General features: G+C 45.5%; 1 protein-coding gene across 1 annotated transcript in view; it reads left to right on the forward strand.

The window, feature by feature from the left end:
• Nucleotides 1–19,816, forward strand: part of ABCA4 (ATP binding cassette subfamily A member 4) — a 128,400-nt gene that overhangs the window by 81,453 nt on the left and 27,131 nt on the right. The window contains exons 25-35 of the mRNA XM_034931458.3: nt 2,323–2,528; nt 2,885–2,933; nt 7,613–7,878; nt 8,536–8,660; nt 9,130–9,228; nt 10,029–10,215; nt 14,678–14,772; nt 16,305–16,337; nt 17,772–17,877; nt 18,009–18,083; nt 18,314–18,483. Coding sequence (XP_034787349.3) covers nt 2,323–2,528; nt 2,885–2,933; nt 7,613–7,878; nt 8,536–8,660; nt 9,130–9,228; nt 10,029–10,215; nt 14,678–14,772; nt 16,305–16,337; nt 17,772–17,877; nt 18,009–18,083; nt 18,314–18,483 — 1,411 coding nt within the window. The remainder of the gene's footprint in view (nt 1–2,322; nt 2,529–2,884; nt 2,934–7,612; nt 7,879–8,535; nt 8,661–9,129; nt 9,229–10,028; nt 10,216–14,677; nt 14,773–16,304; nt 16,338–17,771; nt 17,878–18,008; nt 18,084–18,313; nt 18,484–19,816) is intronic.

Consider the following 19,816-nt stretch of genomic DNA (forward strand, 5'->3'; position numbering starts at 1 on the left):
CGGCTCTTCCAGTGAACTTGTGGAGTCAGAGATTGCACATGTGGATGGCAAGTCTGGAAACAGCATACATCCCTGTTACACTCCTGATTCTCCCCTCAGCTTCCCAATTTCCCAGTGATTCTCCCTTTAATTAGGATGCACTGAAGCTCTCAGGGGTGCCCCCATCTCCAGGGAGCTGCAGTGGAGAGGCTATCCCCTCTCTATGTGAGAGAATGTGTGAGAAGAGTATTCCCACACAGGAGCAAAACTAAACTTACATACTGATGCAGGTTAATGAATGGGGAAAGTATCTGCTTATCAAAGAAAAGGCATATTTTTCTATTTAGCACAAACTTTTTCAAATGTTAAGAATTTACTAACTGAAATCTGGTGAAGCAAGAGAACCGGGCAATATTTGCGTTGTCCGATCATTACAACTGGAGGGAACATGCCCAGAGAGGCATCATCACTGTTCATGCACCTGCCCTCTCTTTACACTGAGAGACCCTGTGATGAACAGAAAACATCTTTTTAGGATGACATTTCTGGGTCTTTCTCCTAGCCTGCCTTGCTGTGGGTACCTATCTCCCCGCTCTCTGAACCTTGGTCAAGAAGTTTATATTTGTTTTAAATTGATACTAATATGTTAAGTTACTGTGATTTGCCAAAATCAGATTGGAAACAGGGCCTGCGTGGCTGAATGATTCTTTTTTTTAAATTACTTTATTTCTAAATAAAGGTTTTCTTTGTATAGAATCGGAATGCTGTGAATGGTGGGAAATGCACTAAATAGTTATGCCCCAAATAAGAAAGGGAAAATCATTTGAATCTCCAGTTAGCTCCTTGAAAGTCTTTTCACTTAAACACACCCACATACCACACACACACACTCACAGACCTCCCTCCCAGATGCCCAAAGCCCTGCTGACCTACAGAGCTACTTCTGGAAAGGCTGACACATGCCTAAGACACAATTCCTGGGAATCCAGCAGCTTTGGGTTCAATTTCCTTCCTAAAAGAACAATGAATATGACCCCTGGAGAGCTATTAGGGCAGAGCTGCTTCCTTAACGTAAAGGACTCTCCAGCCTCCGTATGAAGTCATCTCAGAGCTAAAGACAATCAAGTCCAACTTGCAGATTTGACATAAAGCAAGACTTCCAATCCGGCTAGGCAGAAGGATTTTGGTTGAAAACCATGAAATCCCTTCATATGGATCATTTTTTAAACAACAAAAAAAGAAAAGAACCTACTGGGTGTCCACAACTCTGAGAGCTGCTTTCTGAAGAGTCATGTTTTGAGTCCTGGAATCCCTCTCCCTTTGACCTGCCTCTCAAGACAATGTGCGAGAGAACTCTCTCTTCAAGTGCATGCAAGTGAGGTTTTCACAGTTAGATTTTTAATTTTAAAGTAATACACATTTGTACATAAAATTCAATTCTGACTGTATACATGTGTCAGATAAACAGTTGATACCTGACACTTGTTCACAGTCTATGATACGCACCGCATATCCTACCCTCTCCCCCAGCCTCTCTCCATGGCTTCTCAACCCCCGCTCTGCATTTCCTGTGACCTGAGGATTCAGTTTTGTTTGTGGAGGCAGGTGCAACCCCAAGAGAAACTGTGCAATCTTCTGAGAAGTTAGAGTAGGCATGTGTGTGTGATTTAGGGAAGGTACTTCTCACTCAGCTTGGTCACCGGTTCCAGGTTTGTGTCTTGGGCAAGTCCCCCATAGCTGGTGACAGACCAGAAAAATGAAAACAACTTTGACTTAGCCCTCAAGTTTTCAGTGAATGAGAATGAAAAACAACCATGAGTAAGAGATTTCTTACCGAGATGATGTAAAGGATAATAATAGCAGCCAGCACTCACCTATGTGCCAGGTATTTCTCTAACTGCTTTGTGTAGTTTGACTCATCCAGTCCTCAAAAACAACAATGAAGTGGATACCAGTATTTTCCCCTTTTCACAGATGAGGAAAGTCGAATGTGACCCACCCAACATAACATAGCTTGAGGGGACAGAGCATTTGGTTGAACAGAGGAGGAACTGGCACAGGAAAGTTGCATGACCCCCCCACCAACCTCCGCCCCCAGGTTGCACAGCTAGCTAGTCGGGAGGACTTTGCTTCCGTTTCCCTCTGCCTCTCAATGATGATCTCAGGGCCAACTAAGCTAAAAGCAGACTTGATGGAGCATCAGTCCTCTGAAAGAGTCACTGCCGAGATACAAAATACCTCTTCTTCAAAGGGGAAGTGGAGAGAAGTAGGAAATCTGGGTAACCTCACAGTCTTCCAGTTTCTGGAAAACAGAGCTGGCATCAGTCTTTTTTCTTGTCCTAGGGGATGTAAATGAGCTGATGGATGTAGTTCTCCACCATGTTCCAGAGGCAAAGCTGGTGGAGTGCATTGGTCAAGAACTTATCTTCCTTCTTCCAAATAAGAACTTCAAGCACAGAGCATATGCCAGCCTTTTCAGAGAGCTGGAGGAGACGCTGGCTGACCTTGGTCTCAGCAGTTTTGGAATTTCTGACACTCCCCTGGAAGAGGTAAAGTAGAGATTCCAGCTGGTTTCTGTCAAGTGCCAGAAGTGGCAGTTCTTTGAAAAAGTCTAACATTAGAGCAAAGTTTTGTAAAAGCAAAAAGCCATCGTTCCCCACCCAAGCATAGCAACTATCTTTATTTTTGGCATAGTTCCCCCATCTCTGCACGCATACAAATTTTATGTACTTGTGGTTACTGTGTGCTTACATTTTTGTATTTATAGAAGATGATGTTCTTAGATAGAGTCGTAATGGATTTTCTTCCCATTATGAAGCAATACCCAACAAAACAGAGCTTGGGTTAGATTTTTCTGAGAATAAGAATGACTAAACAAAATTCTCTCTTTTTTTCTTCTTGACAGATTTTTCTGAAGGTCACAGAGGATTCTGATTCAGGAACTCTGTTTGCGGGTATGATGCTGGAGCGTGTGGCTTGTTCCCTTCCTCGCCTCCCTCCCAAGTTCTCTCTCGAAAGTCTAAGGGGCCGGGCGCAGTGGCTCATGCCTGTAATCCCAGCAATTTGGGAGGCCGAGGCAGATGGACCACCTGAGTTTGAGACCAGCCTGGCCAACATGGTGAAACCCCATCTCTACTAAAAATACAAAAATTAGCTGGGTGTGGTGGCGCGCACCTGTAATTCCAGCTACTCAGGAGGCTGAGGCAGGAGAATCACTTGAACCTGGGAGGCAGAGATTGCAGTGAGCAGAGATTGTGCCACTGCACTGCAGCCTGAGCGACAAGAGCAAAATCCATCTCAAAAAAAAAAAAAGTCTAAGGAAAAAGTCATGAAACAACAAAGCAGGCAAATACTCCTCCATAGTATCTGACTCCCCAGTAGTAGATATTTTGCATCCTAGAAGGCTTTGAGTGACAAAGGAATAACAGACTGAGTTAGGTCTAGATGGGGACACTTTGGATGAATGAGGATTCTTATGGAGGTCAGGTTGGTAGCTTCATCCCTCAGCTCCTCATGCTGTATCCCCAGTCTCTCAGCCTGCCACGTCATCATCCTCATCTCCTCCTGTCATCTCCACCAGGCCTCTGATCCATCCCTGTCTGCATGAGTGACAGCTGGCAGAGTCCTTAATGTTTATCAAATACAACTCAGATGGCAGTCTCCTGGCCCCTTTGAGATCAACATAAAATCATTTTGAACCCTTATTTAGTGGTCTATGGGTTTTGAAAACATGGGGACCAAAATTCCTGTGGATTCTAGAAGTCTCTCTTCTACATGTGTCAGCCTGGGCACCAACTAGCTCCTTCCATGAACTTTTATCAAACCCACAGCCACACAAAGCATGTGTGAGTGTAGCAGAGTTTACAGCAGAGGGTGGAGGGTGGGGAGATAGATGTGTGGAAGGATTACCTGCCACACAAACAGAAACCACTTCTGATAGAACACGAGGTGTCCACCCATACTGTAAAATCCTCCCCTGGTACAGGCAAAGCTTTGCAGCGATTCTCCTTTGCTGCCCCTGGGCTCCTAACACCTCCTAAACCACCAGTTACCTCCTTCTTTCCAGTGTGGCATATTTCAGTATTTTCCTGTTGGAGTGTTTCCTTTCTATGGGGATTCTGGAATCAGCTCTTAAGATAACTTGGTTTTCATCTTTCTTCATAAGTGATCCCAAACATCTATCTACTATGCCTAGAACTATCAATGGACACATATACCAGCCCAGATATGCTTCAGCTCATCCCAGTACATCACGTGGTGGCCAAAAGATGTAGTCGTCCTGGCACAATGGGTGTGGGGCAGGAAGCAGTCCTCTCCAGGGGACAGCAGCAATTCACCACAGAACCCAAGTTTCTTTCAAGCTCTGCTGACACAGAAATTGAATAATCTCAGCTCACCCAATGTCAAAGACTCATATTAACCAAGACCAGAATGAAAATATGCTAATTTATATCAGAAGCTTTGCTGGATTCAAGACTTACGGCCTTTTACCTGTGCAGAATATTCCTTCTTGATAAATAGGCCCTCTCAGGAGAATAAATTACACATCAGAGGACTGTTTAGTCAGCATAGGCATAGAACAGGATGTTCCAAAGATACAGTCAAGGGGAGTGGGTAAGAGTGTAGCCTCTGGAGTGAGGCCGACCAAACATCAAACCTGAGCTTCATAATTTGCAAACTAACTGGCTTTGGGTAAGTACTTAGCCTCTTTGTACCTGTTTGCCCATCTGCAAAATGGAGATAATAATAGCATCTACCTGTAGCATTGTTGAGAGAATTAAGTGAGTTAATGCTTGCCAACTTATAACACAGTGTACGATCACTGATTAAGACTTAGCAACTCTAAACTAAATGTTTACAAACCATCTCTTACCTCAAAGCACTTAACATCCATTGTCTTATTTGATTATCACTGTAATCTTATGAAGCAGGCAGGGCAGGGGTCTGCCCCATCTTGGGGGAACTGAGCTCACAGAGGTTGGAGGGTTTGCCTAAAGTCACCCAGACCACTGGGTCCCACTCTCTGGTCTTAGCTCTGTAATCTAGGATGCTCAATGCCACACTCTCAGCCACTTTTCAGATGGCTAAGTACATTTGTTTTGAGTTAGCTCAGTCTTAGAGGATGACATTTTCTGATCTTGTCTCCAGTGTTTAAATGAACCTGTAGCTGTGCATTGGGGTCACACAATGCGTGGCATGGAGAGGGTCTGTGGCTGACTGCCACGGTTACTACGTGAGACCATCATTACAGCAGTTACTACTGTTACTGCCTGAGAACATCATTACAAGACTGAACAAAGGGATCAACATGGAAATGATAACAAAAAAACCAAAGTAACTATTTTAAGGAAAGGCTAGCATCGGGAAGAAGAAGAGAGAAGAAGAGAAGAAGAAAAGGGCTCCCTGCTTCTAATGAGTAAAGGCAGCCCCCTAAGCTTCTGCAGCCCTTCATTATTTATTGGGTAGCAGGAGGAAGGAGCAGGAGGTAATGATTGGGTCAGCTGCTTAATTGATCACAGGTTCATGTTGTTACTGACAGATTTCAATTATGCCTAATCATAAGAAACATTTGCGCAGCCTCCAACAAGGGTCAATGCGACTTCTGAAGGGGTGGCTCATAGTCAGTAACTAGAAAGCAGCAGATAGCTAGGGACAAACTGGCGATTCTGAATAGGCCTGGAACCCTTAGCTCTGGCCAGGTCAGTGGGCTCCAGTCAGGATGGAGCCTTCAGGGAGAGATCAAAGCTCAGAGGTTTGAGATGATATCAGCCAGCAAAGAGGAGGGGCAGTAGGGATCCTCCCAGAGGGAGGGCCAGCCATAGAAGACATCAAATCTGAGCCCAGATCAGGAGAAGGAGCCTGCAGAACTGGGGCTCTGGCACCGAGAACCTGCAGAACTTCGCCCCTCTGAGTGCAGGTGCCAGGGCTGGGGCTGCCACCCAGCCTTCGCATCCCAGGCCTGGCACATCATAGGTAAATGTAGTTGAAAGGATGACTGAGCTGACCCAATTCCCTTTACAACTGTCCTTGTCCTGGGGGACTTGAGGAGGGTTAAGAAAGCAGCTGGGGAACAACCAACAGTCCTCTAGGCTCTCCATGTCCAGCAATAGTTGTTCGGCAAATGAGCATTAATCAGTGACTATAAACTATAGCTTCAACATAACCGACAACTTGCAATGGTTTCTAGAGCATGCTCCCATGTGTTATCTCATTTAAATTTCCAAACCAATCCTGTGAAATGTTCTTTTTTTTTTTTGAGATAGAGTTTTGCTCTGTCACCCAGGCTAGAATACAGTGGCTCGATCATAGCTCACTGCAGCCTTGACCTCCTGGGCCCAAGGGGTCCTCCCATCTCAGCCTCCCAAGTAGCTGGGACTACAGGCACACGCCACCGTGCCTGGCTAATTTCTTTTCTAGTTGTTTGTAGAGACAGGGTCTCCCTATGTTGTACAGGCTGATCTGAAACTCCTGGGGTCAATCAATCCTCCTGGCTTGGCCTCCCAAAGTGCTGGGATTACAGGCATGAGCCATCATGCCTTCATTTTACAGATAAGAAGTCTGAGAAAACTCAGATTTAGGCAGATTGAGTCAATTCCCCAAATTTATGTATCTTGTAAGAATCCATATTCAAACCTCAGTCCCCTAACTCTTAGTTCATTACTTTTTCTACCACTTCTCAGTATCCTCTAAGAATTCAGAAAGAACCACATCAACTCTGATTTTTCATTTGTTTAAGTACACAGGTAATAGGTGAATGTATTTTGTTGTTTAAAAATTCATATAATACACAAAAGGCTAAAGTCTCGCTTCCCACTTCCTCTCCCCTTTCTACCCAACTCTGCCTCCCCAGGGAGAGCTTCTGCTGACAGTCGGTGGACATTCTTTCAGAGTTTTACAATTATGTGTGTGTGTGTACATAAGATGTCAGTTTTTCTTTGTGTAGGATACATGAATTTTAAACATAAATGTGAGTGTATTACACATATTGACCAGCACCTTAGTTTTTTTGTTTGTTTGTTTGTTTTGTTTGTTTTGTGCTGTTTGAGAAGGAGTCTTGCTCTGTCACCCAGGCTGGAGCGCAGTCTTGCAATCTCGGCTCATGCAACCTCCACCTCCTGGGTTCAAGTGATTCTCCTGCCTCAGCCTCCAGAGTAGTTGGGATTACAGGTGCCTGCCACCATGCCTGGCTAATTTTTGTATTTTTGTAGAGAGGGGGTTTCACTATGTAGGTCAAGCTGGTCTCAAACTGCTGACCTCAAATGACCCATCCACCTCAGCCTCCCAAAGTGCTGAGATGACAGGCGTGAGCCTCCGTGCCCAGCCAGTTTTGTTTTTTTATTAACCAAGTTACGTATTTTAAACTTCTCCATGTCAATGCTTTTAGAGCTATTTTGTTCTCTTTAATGTTAATAGAGAATTTTAAGGCAATTTCAGGTGAATCTATACAATTTCTCTGTATAAGTAATTTACACTAGAAATAGATTTTTATAAAGATGATTAAGCTACCAGCCTGGTATTTCATTGCTGACTTAAATGAAGAGGAAAATCAATGCTGTAAGGGAAAAAAAAATGGCATTAGAGATCCAGACCTTATAGGCATTTTCCAAATTATTAATTCAATCTCTCAAAACAGGTGGCGCTCAGCAGAAAAGAGAAAACGTCAACCCCCGACACCCCTGCTTGGGTCCCAGAGAGAAAACTGGACAGACACCCCAGGACTCCAATGTCTGCTCCCCAGGGGCGCCGGCTGCTCACCTAGAGGGCCAGCCTCCCCCAGAGCCAGAGTGCCCAGGCCCGCAGCTCAACACGGGGACACAGCTGGTCCTCCAGCATGTGCAGGCGCTGCTGGTCAAGAGATTCCAACACACCATCCGCAGCCACAAGGACTTCCTGGCGCAGGTACTATTGTCGGTCGGTGTTTAGCTGAGCTCAGTGGCTCCTCTCCCAGCCTTCCCCTCCTCTCCTGAGTGTTCCTTCAGGCATGGGTTATAACTCAGCGAGGAGCACCCTCTTTAGATTCTGCTGGTTTTGTTTCCTGCTTTCCAAACCCTTATTTTGATTCTTGGTAACATGAATTTTCTTTGTAAGTTGGACCTCCCTTAGCAAAGAAAATAGAATAATAGTGAAAATGTTAATATTGTTTTTATTTTTACAGTGAGGGATAAAGTCATGTTTTCATTCATTTTTGCAGTGACCCTACATATCAAAGTCATTGCCCTCTTTTTTCTTTTAATGTTTTTTAATTTAGAAAAAGAAGCTCTGGTTTAAAGAACAGTGAGTCACGTGACTTGCTCTTTGAAATGCCCTTTGAAGTCTGGCTGAACACTGGGCTGCATTCAGATTCTTCAGTGGCCACCAGAACATTCTGTTTTCTTCTACACATCTTACCTTTGCACACCCTGCTTATTATGTTCCCCCAGAAGCCCAACCCTCTCCACCAGGGGCTGATTAGGAGGCTGCAGGATAAATGTTTAAAAGAATGAAGATGTGTGTGCACGTGCACGTGTGACATCTCCATGCCACAGTCATGTTTATTCCATGTCTATTCTCCCACAGATCGTGCTCCCGGCTACCTTTGTGTTTTTGGCTCTGATGCTTTCTATCGTTATCCCTCCTTTTGGCGAATACCCCGCTTTGACCCTTCACCCCTGGATATATGGGCAGCAGTACACCTTCTTCAGGTGCGCGGACTCGGGGTCACCATTCTCCTCTGTGGGTTTGGGGCACCTGGGTCACATGCTGCTTAGAAGGGCCCTGACCTTCCCACTTCACTGGGACCTTCACCAATGAGAGAGGGGAGGGGTCTTTGGGCTGCCTGCAGAAAGGAACTTAATGTATCTGCCACTGCTTGGAAAGGTGATCCTAGTGGACAGGCAGGACTGCTTGGGAAGGACGAATGGGGAAAGGAATGCAAAGCTTAGGTGAGTGGGTTGAAGCACCATCTTTTAGAGGCATAGGTGACATGCCATCAGACCACTGCGAGTGTTCGGGCAGCCTACCGCACTCCCAGGAGAGCTAGCGCCATCCCAAGGCAGCATTCAGTGCCTCCAATACATACCTGGCACACAGCAGCTATCCAGTAAAGGCTCTGAGTTGCATGATGTTGGCACGCGCCTGCTCTGTCCCAGTCACATGTCTCACTCTGTCTAGCATGGATGAACCGGGCAGTGAGCAGTTCACGGTACTTGCAGACGTCCTCCTGAATAAGCCAGGCTTTGGCAACCGCTGCCTGAAGGAAGGGTGGCTTCCGTAAGTGCCTACGCGCCCCTGTCCTAAGAAGACTAGCTCCCCTGGGAGGACCCGACGGTGGGTTCAAGATGGCAGGCGTTGGGGAGGCCCCACTCAATCCTGCTCTGCTGGTCACTTCCATGTCTCTGACCAGCACTCCCCCAACCAACCTCTCCTTCCACACTTGTGTGCGGGGACATTCACTACCACCTAGGAAGCCCCCGCACCACTGGACAGCTCTATATTTCTCAGCATAGAAGTTCTATGTTGAGTTGACAGATGATTCCCCATAACTTATTTGAAAGGCCTCTGAGCAGGGAGGGAGGGAAATAGGGTTATGCTATTGTGTGATTGGGCCTTGAATGGCATGAGTGACACAGTGACCAGTACTTTGTGATAGTTGTGAGTCTGGAGAAGGGAGTTAGCGAAGGCCATTGACATCCACCAGGAATCCTAAAAGTTCAATATAATTTTAACTTTTCTCCCTCAGTCTTTTTCAAAGCTGTCAATAAGGACCAAAACAGACTAATTTCAAATTCCTCTTTTGGTTGCTGTGTCTCTCAACAGCTAGAGCTGCTAGGAATAAAAAGGGAGACAAAACGATCCACAAGCTAGAGATGGTTATTCCCCAGCCCCACACCTAGTCAGTCACAAAACCCTAGTTTTGATATTGCTTGAGTGGAAATCAGCCTCCAAGAGAATAAGAAGAAAGGGCCTGGGTCTAAAGAGGAGGAGGAAAGGGTTGGGCACAATTTCTTATGCCTAGGGATTTGTCAGCAACTTTGGGGCTGATTATGGAATATTTTCTTGTCTTCCATGAGGGAGTACCCCTGTGGCAACTCAACACCCTGGAAGACTCCTTCTGTGTCCCCAAACATCACCCAGCTGTTCCAGAAGCAGAAATGGACACAGGCCAACCCTTCACCATCCTGCAGGTGCAGCACCAGGGAGAAGCTCACCATGCTGCCAGAGTGCCCCGAGGGTGCCGGGGGCCTCCCGCCCCCCCAGGTACCTGACCCCCAAACAACGGGGCCCCAGGTCTGCCTGCCACAGAGGGACTAGGGGAGTCCCTGGTATCTCCTGAGTCTCTCACAAACTAACATTTCAAACTGGCAGTTGAGTAGGGGACTAAACCAAACTCCCTGCACCCTCTGGGAGGGGCTCCCCACAGGGCGCTGTGGCTGCCAACTGGAGGAAGCCACTCACCAAAAGCTTCATTTTCCACCAGATACTTCCTATTTGATCTAGTAGAAAAAATGTGTTTAAGCACTAAAAAAAATTAAACAAGTCATATGTGCTCATTATAGAAAAATTAGAAAACACAGTAAGTCAGAAGGAAAAAATCATCACTTGGATATAACCACAGATAATGTTTGGTTTGCAGCCACCCAAACAGATTATATTCCAAATATTGTCTTGAAATCTGATTTACTGCATAATTTACTATGAACATGCATCCATGTCAATAAATAGACATCTGCATCACTTTTAATATCTGTATATTATCCCATTGTTTGAATTTCCTTTTTTTTTTTTTTTTTTTTTTTTTGAGACAGAGTCTCTCTCTGTCACCCAGGTTGGAATGCAGCGGTGTGATCTCGGCTCACTGCAACCTCTGCCTCCCAGATTCAATTCTTGTGCCTCAGCCCCACCTAGTAGTGGGGATTACAGGCATGGACCATCATGCCCGCCTAATTTTTTTGGTAGTTTTAGTACAGACGGGGTTTTACCATGTTGGCCAGGCTGGTGTTGAACTCCTGGCCTCAAGTGATCTACCCACCTCTGCCTCCCAGAGTGCTAGGATTACAAGCGTCAGCCACTGCTCCTGGCCTAAAGTTACTTTAAATTAACTGATCTCCCATTATTGGCCACTTAGGTTTTTTAGTTTTCACCATTATAAGCAATGCTATGATGTACATTCAAATGCAAATGTGTTTACACACTTATTAACAGTCTTAATTAAGAAGCTCTCCATGTGCTGTGTCTCCAGCATCTGCAGGTATGTACACAAATACATGCACAGCCAGCATCCATCTTTTGCAGGGACATTAATGATCTTGGCTCTGAGCAGCACCCTGTCCTGGGAGTTCTAAAGTCCAGAACAGATTACAGTGAGCATCTCCTGGGGGATTTAGAGACATCAAAGAAGGCTGTGTCCCTGGTTGATAATGGGCCTCCCAGCTGACTTGCCAGGGCTGGGCCTTAGACGGCCCTGTCCAATGATTTGTCAATGAATAAACTGTTCCCAAACAGGCTATGCAGTTCAGTGGGAAAGCACAGGTATGGGACACGGAGAGCCCCAGGTGGACTACTTGACCTCTCTGAACCTTAATTTTATCACCTGTGAATTGGGAATAACTGCTTATTTCATAATATTATTATGAGGATTTAATGAAATCATGTGGGCAAGGAATTATTTAGAATTAGATTCAACTCAAGTGATGACAACCCCAAACTAACAGCAGATGAAACAAGACGCAACTTGTTTCTCACTCATCTAAAAGTCTACGTGGGTGGTGCACGATGTTCTATTCTCTTTCTCCTCCACACTAAACAGGCCTCAGCCTCATCAGCCAATAAGGCAGGAGCTGCCTTCCAGGCAGCGGAATGGAAGAGGGATGAAGCAAAACAGAGGGCAGAGTGTGCACATGTGCTATGTTTAGGGAAGGTTTTCTGAAGTTCCCACATAGTACTTCCACTTACAAACCCAACAAAAAAGGCTATGGCTAAGGCAGCAGGGAGGAGCAAATAATGGGAGCAACTAGATTTTGCCACAGCACCTATCACAGTCTGGTTTATCAATGGTTCTATGCCAAGAACACCCGATCCCTGCTCTTTTTTATATTCTAAAGTATGTATCTTTATATTTCTCAAGCAATATTTTCTCTCTTTGAATCACAGCTCATCCGCTGCATCATAGGGATCCCAAAAGAAGGACCCGAGGAGCTTGTCTCAGTCCTCTGTGCCCCAAGAGGAAGCTTTGCTTGTTTGCTTTGCTGTCAATGCTGAGGGCTCCTGTGGCTGCCTCCACTCAAAACCCTCCAGCATCAGGACGTCAAGGCTGTGATACTGTACCCTGAGCTGTTGGCCAGGGCGAGGGAGGGGAGGCCAAGCCTACCTACATGGTGTTTCATTTCCTAAACGAACCCTTACTTCCATGCTGTCTGTCCAGCTTAGAAACTTATTTTCAGTAGTGTTGGTCCTTGGTCCCTGGACAAAATGTAACAGCCAAAGTCCTGGAAAAAGGCAAGCCAGTTCCTGCCATTTTCTTTCACTTCTGCATTTCCTCACTATTATACATGCCTTCCATTGGAGCAAAACTGAATGCCACGCATATGCACAGGAGCTGTGCGCTCTCTGTCTCTCTCACTCACTCTTTTTCTCTCTCTCTCTTTCTCTCTCAATCTCTCTGTCTCTATCTCTATCTCTTACTCTTTATCTCTTAATCTCTCTCTCACTCTTTCTCTCTCACTCTTTCTCTCTTTCTCTCAATCTCTCTCTCACTCTCTCTCACTCTTTCTCTCTTTCTCTCAATCTCTTTCTCATTCTCTCTCAATCTTTCTCTCTCTCTCTCTTTCTCACACACACACACTCACAAACCCACACTCTTATTCACATCTGCTCACCCTAGCCACTCAAACACAATCCCTCATTCAGCCTGGAATAAGTCCAGAGGGTGTGGGCCTGATTCAGAGACAATCAGTTGTTCTCATCTGGGAAATGGGGCAATGTGGTCATCTCTAGGGACCCTCCCTGCTCTAACATTCTTTGAATGTGGTGGGTCCTGAGGTGAGGGAAGCACTCTGTCCCTGACTTCTAGTATATGTGGAGATAGGGTTACACAAATATTTTATTGGGCAGAACTTTTATAAAACAATTTATCATAAGCTATCCCAGCCAGCAGCAATTTTTCCAACCTGGATTCCACCAGGGGAGCTTGGCGGGTGTCTGAGTGCCACTTTCAGCTTGAGAAGCAGGTGACTCAGTGAAAAGAGCAAGGAGGAGACAGAGGCAGATTCAGTTCCTAGGCCCTGGGCCACCCACCTGCAAGTTTGCAGCCCAGTCAGTGCAAGTCAGCTAACTGTTCTGAACCTCAGTTTCTCTGTCTGTAAATTAAGCTAAAAATTCTTCTTTCAAAGAGTGTCAGGATGAAGTGAGATCGTGTATGTAGGGCATTTAACATAGTGCCCGACACACAGGGAGCATTCGGTAGGTGCCAGCTCTCCTCCTGGCAGGAGAGAGAGAAACAAGGTGAAAAGAGTGAATTAAAGAAGAGGAAAGTCAAATGGGAAAACAGGGGGAGGAGATAGAAAGTGTATGAAAAGGAAAGAATGGTGCGCAATAACGGCGGTGTAATGCCACCAAAATCCCCTCAACTACTTCTGGGCAGCACCCTTGACAGAGTGAATGCTTTTATGAGAATGTAAGCGGAATGTGTTCCCAGATTTGCAGTAATATTGCCACCTGGTGGACAAACCCATGCACCTTTGAATTTTCCAAAATATTTCGATGAACTAGCTTCCAGTCCTAGATGTATTTTGAAAGTGATTTGTAAATTGTAAGGCACTATTCAAATTCTTTCATTAATGTCACAAATCAACTGTGTCATCTGTATGCCACGCACTATTCTGGGTGCTGGGGACACAACAGCTCACAAATCAGGCAAAGTCCCTGCTCTCACCAAAATGATATCCTACGGGGGATTACAGATACAAATACGTAAACAGATCCATCAGGAGGAAACTCTCAGATGGAAATGAGAGCTATGAAGATAACACAACAGTACATGACAATACAGAGTGACTGGAACCAGGAACATTTCTCCGAGGAATAAAATTTGAAGCGAGCCATGAGAGGGTCTACAGGTAGAGTTCCCAGGCAGAGTGAACAGCCAAGCACAAAGCTGCGCCAGGAGAGAGAGGTGCTCGCTGAGAGACAGGGAGGGCAGTGTGGCAGGTGAGCTCAGAGAGGGGCAGGGCCACACACATCGGCCACATGGGCCTTGGTAGTGAGTCGAGATTTGATCCCAGGGTTTATTGGAGTGGATAAGTAAGCAAGGTGACTGAGGTGCTCGGGTTTACATTTTTATAGTTCAAGCTGGCTGCTGGGTGGAAAACGGAAGTTGGCAGACCAAGGACAGAATCAGGCAGACCCGTGTGGAAGTTTCTCTAGTGGTCTAGGTGGTGGCTTGGGTAGCGTGGCAGTATTGGAGCTGGAGAAATGCAGATGGATTGGAGATTTGTTTTGGAGTGACGCCATTCTGTCTTGTCAATGGATTGGCGAAAAAGGAGGCATCAAAGATGAGTTACACATCATTGAAGTGAGAACTAGGGAGATGCCAGTACTTTATTTAGTATTTTCTCAGCAGCTCAATCCGTAAATAATTTTTGGAAGAGAACAAGCAGTTTCACAAACTACTTGTAAGTCCTCAAGTTCCAAGGTAATTAACGTGGGTGTCTCATTGCCTCAGAGAACACAGCGCAGCACGGAAATTCTACAAGACCTGACGGACAGGAACATCTCCGACTTCTTGGTAAAAACGTATCCTGCTCTTATAAGAAGCAGGTAAGAAGAAATCCTTTTATGCTTTTTATCTTGGCTCCCTGTAGAAGATATTAACTAGGGACAGAAGATAATTTTCTCTCTCAATTTATGTATGATCAGGGCAGTAGATTTTTTTCTTTTTTATCTGATTTGAGGGCCCCATTCAACATAAAAAGCAATTGAGGCACATACAAGTAAAATGTAACTTAAGATTAATTCTTTTTTTGTTGTTTGTTTGTTTTTACGTTTAGGGCAAGCAGTCTTAAATTTTAACCCACGTATTATTAAAAGTTATATCAGAAGACCATAGAAGTTATTCAAAAATGCAGCCACATATTTTAACTAGTTAAAAGAGAGAGTAAAAATTTGGAGGGAGGTGGAGGAGTATAGGGGAAAAAGTAGAAGAAAAAGAGAAAATAAGTTAAGTGGCAAAAAAGAGAAAGGAAAAAGATAGGGTGGGAAAGAGGCAGCGGGATAGTGTCTGAGTCCAGCACACGCCAGGGCGAGCCAGGTCAACTGCAGCTGTCATATTCTAACTGTGAATTATCATCTGTGATCACTGCCCTTTGAGATGCCAATGAACTTTTCAAGAAATATCTAGTTCTCTTGGCTCTCCAGCTGTTCTTATCAGCCCCATCCAGGATGGAACAGCTTTGGCAGCCCGTATCAGAACAAGCAGCTTGACAGGGGCATGCCATGCCAGGAGAGAGGATCCTAAGGAAGTGTGGTCCAGTCCGCACAGGCTCTGGGGCTTTAAGATAAAACCTCCTGTCTAACTTTAGTAGGACCTTCTGTTGCTTCACCTGCCAGAGCCCTGAACGAGGGATAAATTGACTTAATTAACTAGAACACACTGCAAATGGTGAAAGCATTTAGCAAAACAAAGAATGCCATCCAAGCCCCAAAATAAAAGCAGAATAAATAGAATGCAATAAACAGCAACCATCCCAAACTGAGTTCTCAGCAGCAAATCTACAGTATGAAATTTTGGATTTTGTGCGTGTGTGCTTAAAGGTGGATGACAATGACAGTTCATGGGATTGAGCTCTGGGGTCCAGAGTTGGCATCTGTTCATTTCCCATTTTGTCATTTTACCCTTGATTGACTGAATGTCAGTGCCTTAACTTTGGGCTGTGGAGTGAGTCGGAACTCCCCCGAGGTGTGCAGGTGGTTGTTAGAGTCTCATTTGTGCAGGGTGGAAGACAGGAGGGCTGCAGCCTTCATTCCACACTGACATGGTCATTGCCATGTGTTCTGGGTCCAGATCAGGCATATTGACCTGACATATGACCTGACAACAGGACCACTCAGAAAGTCCAGCATGCGGGATATGATTTGGAGAGCCAGTGGGGGAAATCATAGGTCCTTTCTCTGCATGTGTATTCAGGCAATGTCCCAGGGCTGGGCGGCTTCCGCATTGCTTGGATATCGGAAAATGCAAAAATGCCCCTGAAGACTGAGACTTCAGTCTTCAAAATGAATGTTTGGGAAAGAAAGTTAACGGCACTGCTGTACTTGTGGTATTCATTGCATTATTTTATTTTGGCTTTCAGCTTAAAGAGCAAATTCTGGGTCAATGAACAGAGGTAAGAAACTATTTTTATCAGAATTAAAATCTCAGATTGATTCATTGTTGAAATAATTGCACACTTTTAAAAGGCACACCTCACAGCCATGAGGAGGGGCTGTTCTGTAGGTGCTCAGGAAGTCACAAGACACGTCCTGAAGAATATGTGGCTAGGGACATCCCAGACTCAGAAGACACTCAGTGGTGCCTCTTCTTGGAGGACATAAGTGGGGGTGGCATTCCCTGATGTGGCGTTTCAGAGCATTCTCACCCAAAAAAAGCTTCTAAAACCTCCAAGTATATAACAGTTTATAATACTCCAACAAGAGGACCTTGTAGCCTAAACCCGGGACACTCCTTGGCCCATTCCTTTTAAGCTTCAGGGAGTGTGGGCCAGCCCCAGACTCACCCCATTCCTGAGGCATCCTGGAGGTTGAAATATTTCCGGAGGTTTAGAGCCTCATCAAGTGGGACTCTAGGAGCCTGCTGCCTCCCAGCCTCCCTCAGGAACTGCACCTCCAGAACAGGTGCGGGGCTGACATGTATGTGCTTTCCTGGGCAGATTCTAGACCGTACACATGAAATCTGGCTTTCAGGATTGCTCTCCAGAGGGACCTGTGGGGCCTCAGCTGAGACAGAGAGTAGGAGTGAGGCAGTGATTCAAGGCCCTGAGAAAGAGCTCCTCCTCTGCTTGGTATAACCAGCTAATTCATTCTGTTCTGTTGACTTTGGCTTCTGCCCTGCCTTTGAAGGGTTTGAGGCCAGGGAGTGATGCACTCAGACTGGTGTTTCCACACAGTCACTTCAGACTTCCAGGGCAGTACAGGAGATAGATCCCAGGGCCAGTGAAGAAGCAGAGCACAAGTCCAGGCAGGAGAGGCTAAGGGCCTCCCTGAACAGGTGTGAGGCACAGAAGCCCCGAGAGGTAGGGATGACAGGATGAAGATGGGTCCTGTGCTGCTAGAAGTACCTGCAAAGCACAGAGGTGGCACAGAAAAGGAGTCCTTGGCTGGGATGGGAGGAGATGACATGTGACATGTGAAAGAGGACCTGGAGTTGGCTCGATGCTCCCAAAAGGGAAAGGTGCCGAGGGGAGCTAGCAGCCATGCAAAGGCAGAGACATGCAGGCAGTCTGGGCCATGAGGAGCTCTGGAAGTGACTCGATATGTCCAGAATAGGCCACTCCAGGGAAGGGCTGAGGAAGGATGAAGTTGGAGAGGGGCACAGACCGGATGCAGAAGGGCCTCAGAGGCCAGGATGAGGGTTTGGACTCTTTCCTGGAGGCAGCAGCAGTGGGAAAAGAGTTAAAAGCTGGTTTGTAAAGTGGAGCCATGTTGCTCGCTGGTCCAGGCAATTCCGCCGAAAGTTCATGTTTCCCTACAAAACACGAGAGAGCTGCTAGTAGGCGTGAAGTTCGTGGCCCTGGTCTGAGGATTTCCTGTTTCCTTGTCAGGTATGGAGGAATTTCCATTGGAGGAAAGCTGCCAGTCGTCCCCATCACAGGGGAAGCACTTGTTGGGTTTTTAAGCGACCTTGGCCGGATCATGAATGTCAGCGGGGTATGTAAACAGACTGGAGATTTGAGTAGGATTTTTGACTTGCTTAATTACCATGAATGAGAAACTCTCATGAGTGATAACAGGAAAAAAAAATTAAAACCGTCTTGTTTGTTTGTTTACATGGCTTTTAGGGCCCTATCACTAGAGAGGCCTCTAAAGAAATACCTGATTTCCTTAAACATCTAGAAACTGAAGACAACATTAAGGTACTTGACCTATGTATAATCTGCTCTGGAGCTAAAAATTTACCTGAGCTGGTTATTTTATTTTTACTTTCCTACCTTCATTAAATTCCATCCCTCCTCCTGCTGAAATCTAGCAAGGAATGTCTTCCAGCTACCAAACCCTTCCTGCTTCTCAAATTTCCTTTCCTTCCCTGATTTCTGCTTTAACTAGCTGTTAGTGCAACGTCTCAGATGTCCTCTCCACCCTCTAGGTGTGGTTTAATAACAAAGGCTGGCATGCCCTGGTCAGCTTTCTCAATGTGGCCCACAACGCCATCTTACGGGCCAGCCTGCCCAAGGACAGGAGCCCCGAGGAGTATGGAATCACCGTCATTAGCCAACCCCTGAACCTGACCAAGGAGCAGCTCTCAGAGATTACAGTGTAAGCCACCACAGCCCCAGCCTCACCACTTTCTTGTCACCTTCTCCAGTCTTTGAACATCCTGAGAGGATTCTCTCACCGTGAAGTGCTGATTTGGATGGTAATGCTGTTTAGTCAGGCACATATGAACATCCGACTTTCAAATAAGCGCCTCACACTTCACATACCAGACCTCTTGGTCATTCTTTCTCCCCAGCATTTATGTGGAAAGTAAGTTTACATTTGGTTCCATTCCCTTTTGGCTTTTGATAGCAAGTTGCTCCTGGAGCTTATACAATTATTATCTTTGCTATGTGCAAAGCAGCTGCCAGGAACTGGCAAAGTTCAGTAAACCTTTCAGCTCCCTCGGAGTAATTATCTTAGATTCCAGGAATTTCCTCAGAAGAGCATACTTTGGAGATGTTGACAGAGCTTTGCTACCCTCAAGCTGAGGCTCTTCTTGCACAGTTTCAGCCAGTGGAGGCAGTGGTCTTGTGCGTTTTGTAGTATGTTCACTCTATTTGAGGCCTACATGGAGGAGGGGTTGGTAGGAGCGCCTTTGTTAGTGCAAACTTCAGCAACGTTGTGGGGTCCTGATTTTACTATCCTAGCACACGCTGAGTGCCAGTGAACATGCCCAGGGTCATCCACTAAAACCTGGGCCTTGGCTCCTTGGTGTCTTCCTCTGGACACCCTAGGGCCCTAGACTGTCCTCTGTTAATTCTCACTCAGCCACACTTTCGTGTGTCTCCTTCCAGTCATTTGTTCTAAGCTTACTACATGTATGGATGATACGATCTGTAGTTTTCTCAAGGCAGTGACTACCACATAGGATACCTTTGTGGAAATTAGTAAAAATGCTCTTTTCTGTAGGTGGACACTGTCCCATGCCAGGGGTTATGGCTTGTACATAAAGTTCAGGCTGGCTTTAGCCCCAACTTACCCCTCAGCCAGATGCCTTCTATTTGGCTGAGGAAGGAATAAATAGAGCCAAGTCCCTGTACAACTTGCCTGCCCTCTTTTCACTTAAATTTACATCATGAACATTTCCTTGTGTTATGATGTACTTCTTGAAAATGTGATTTAACAAGATGATTATTAACAAAAGTTAAATCTCACAGACCGTATGTCTGTCAACATAGAAAATTCAAGAGACTCTATAGACAGATTATTAGAGCTAATAAGAGCATTGCAGTACGTAAGATTAATATAAACATCTATTTCTATACACCATAAAAATAGAGAATATAATAAAAAGAAAGGTTGTCTAGAAATATTCACATGAAATAGAAAGGCAACCCACAAATACCCATTTAACCTTGGTCTATATGGATTAAGACAGTTTAGTGGAGTG

Source organism: Pan paniscus, chromosome 1, assembly GCF_029289425.2.
Source record: "Pan paniscus chromosome 1, NHGRI_mPanPan1-v2.0_pri, whole genome shotgun sequence".
Taxonomy (NCBI): Eukaryota; Metazoa; Chordata; class Mammalia; order Primates; family Hominidae; genus Pan; species Pan paniscus.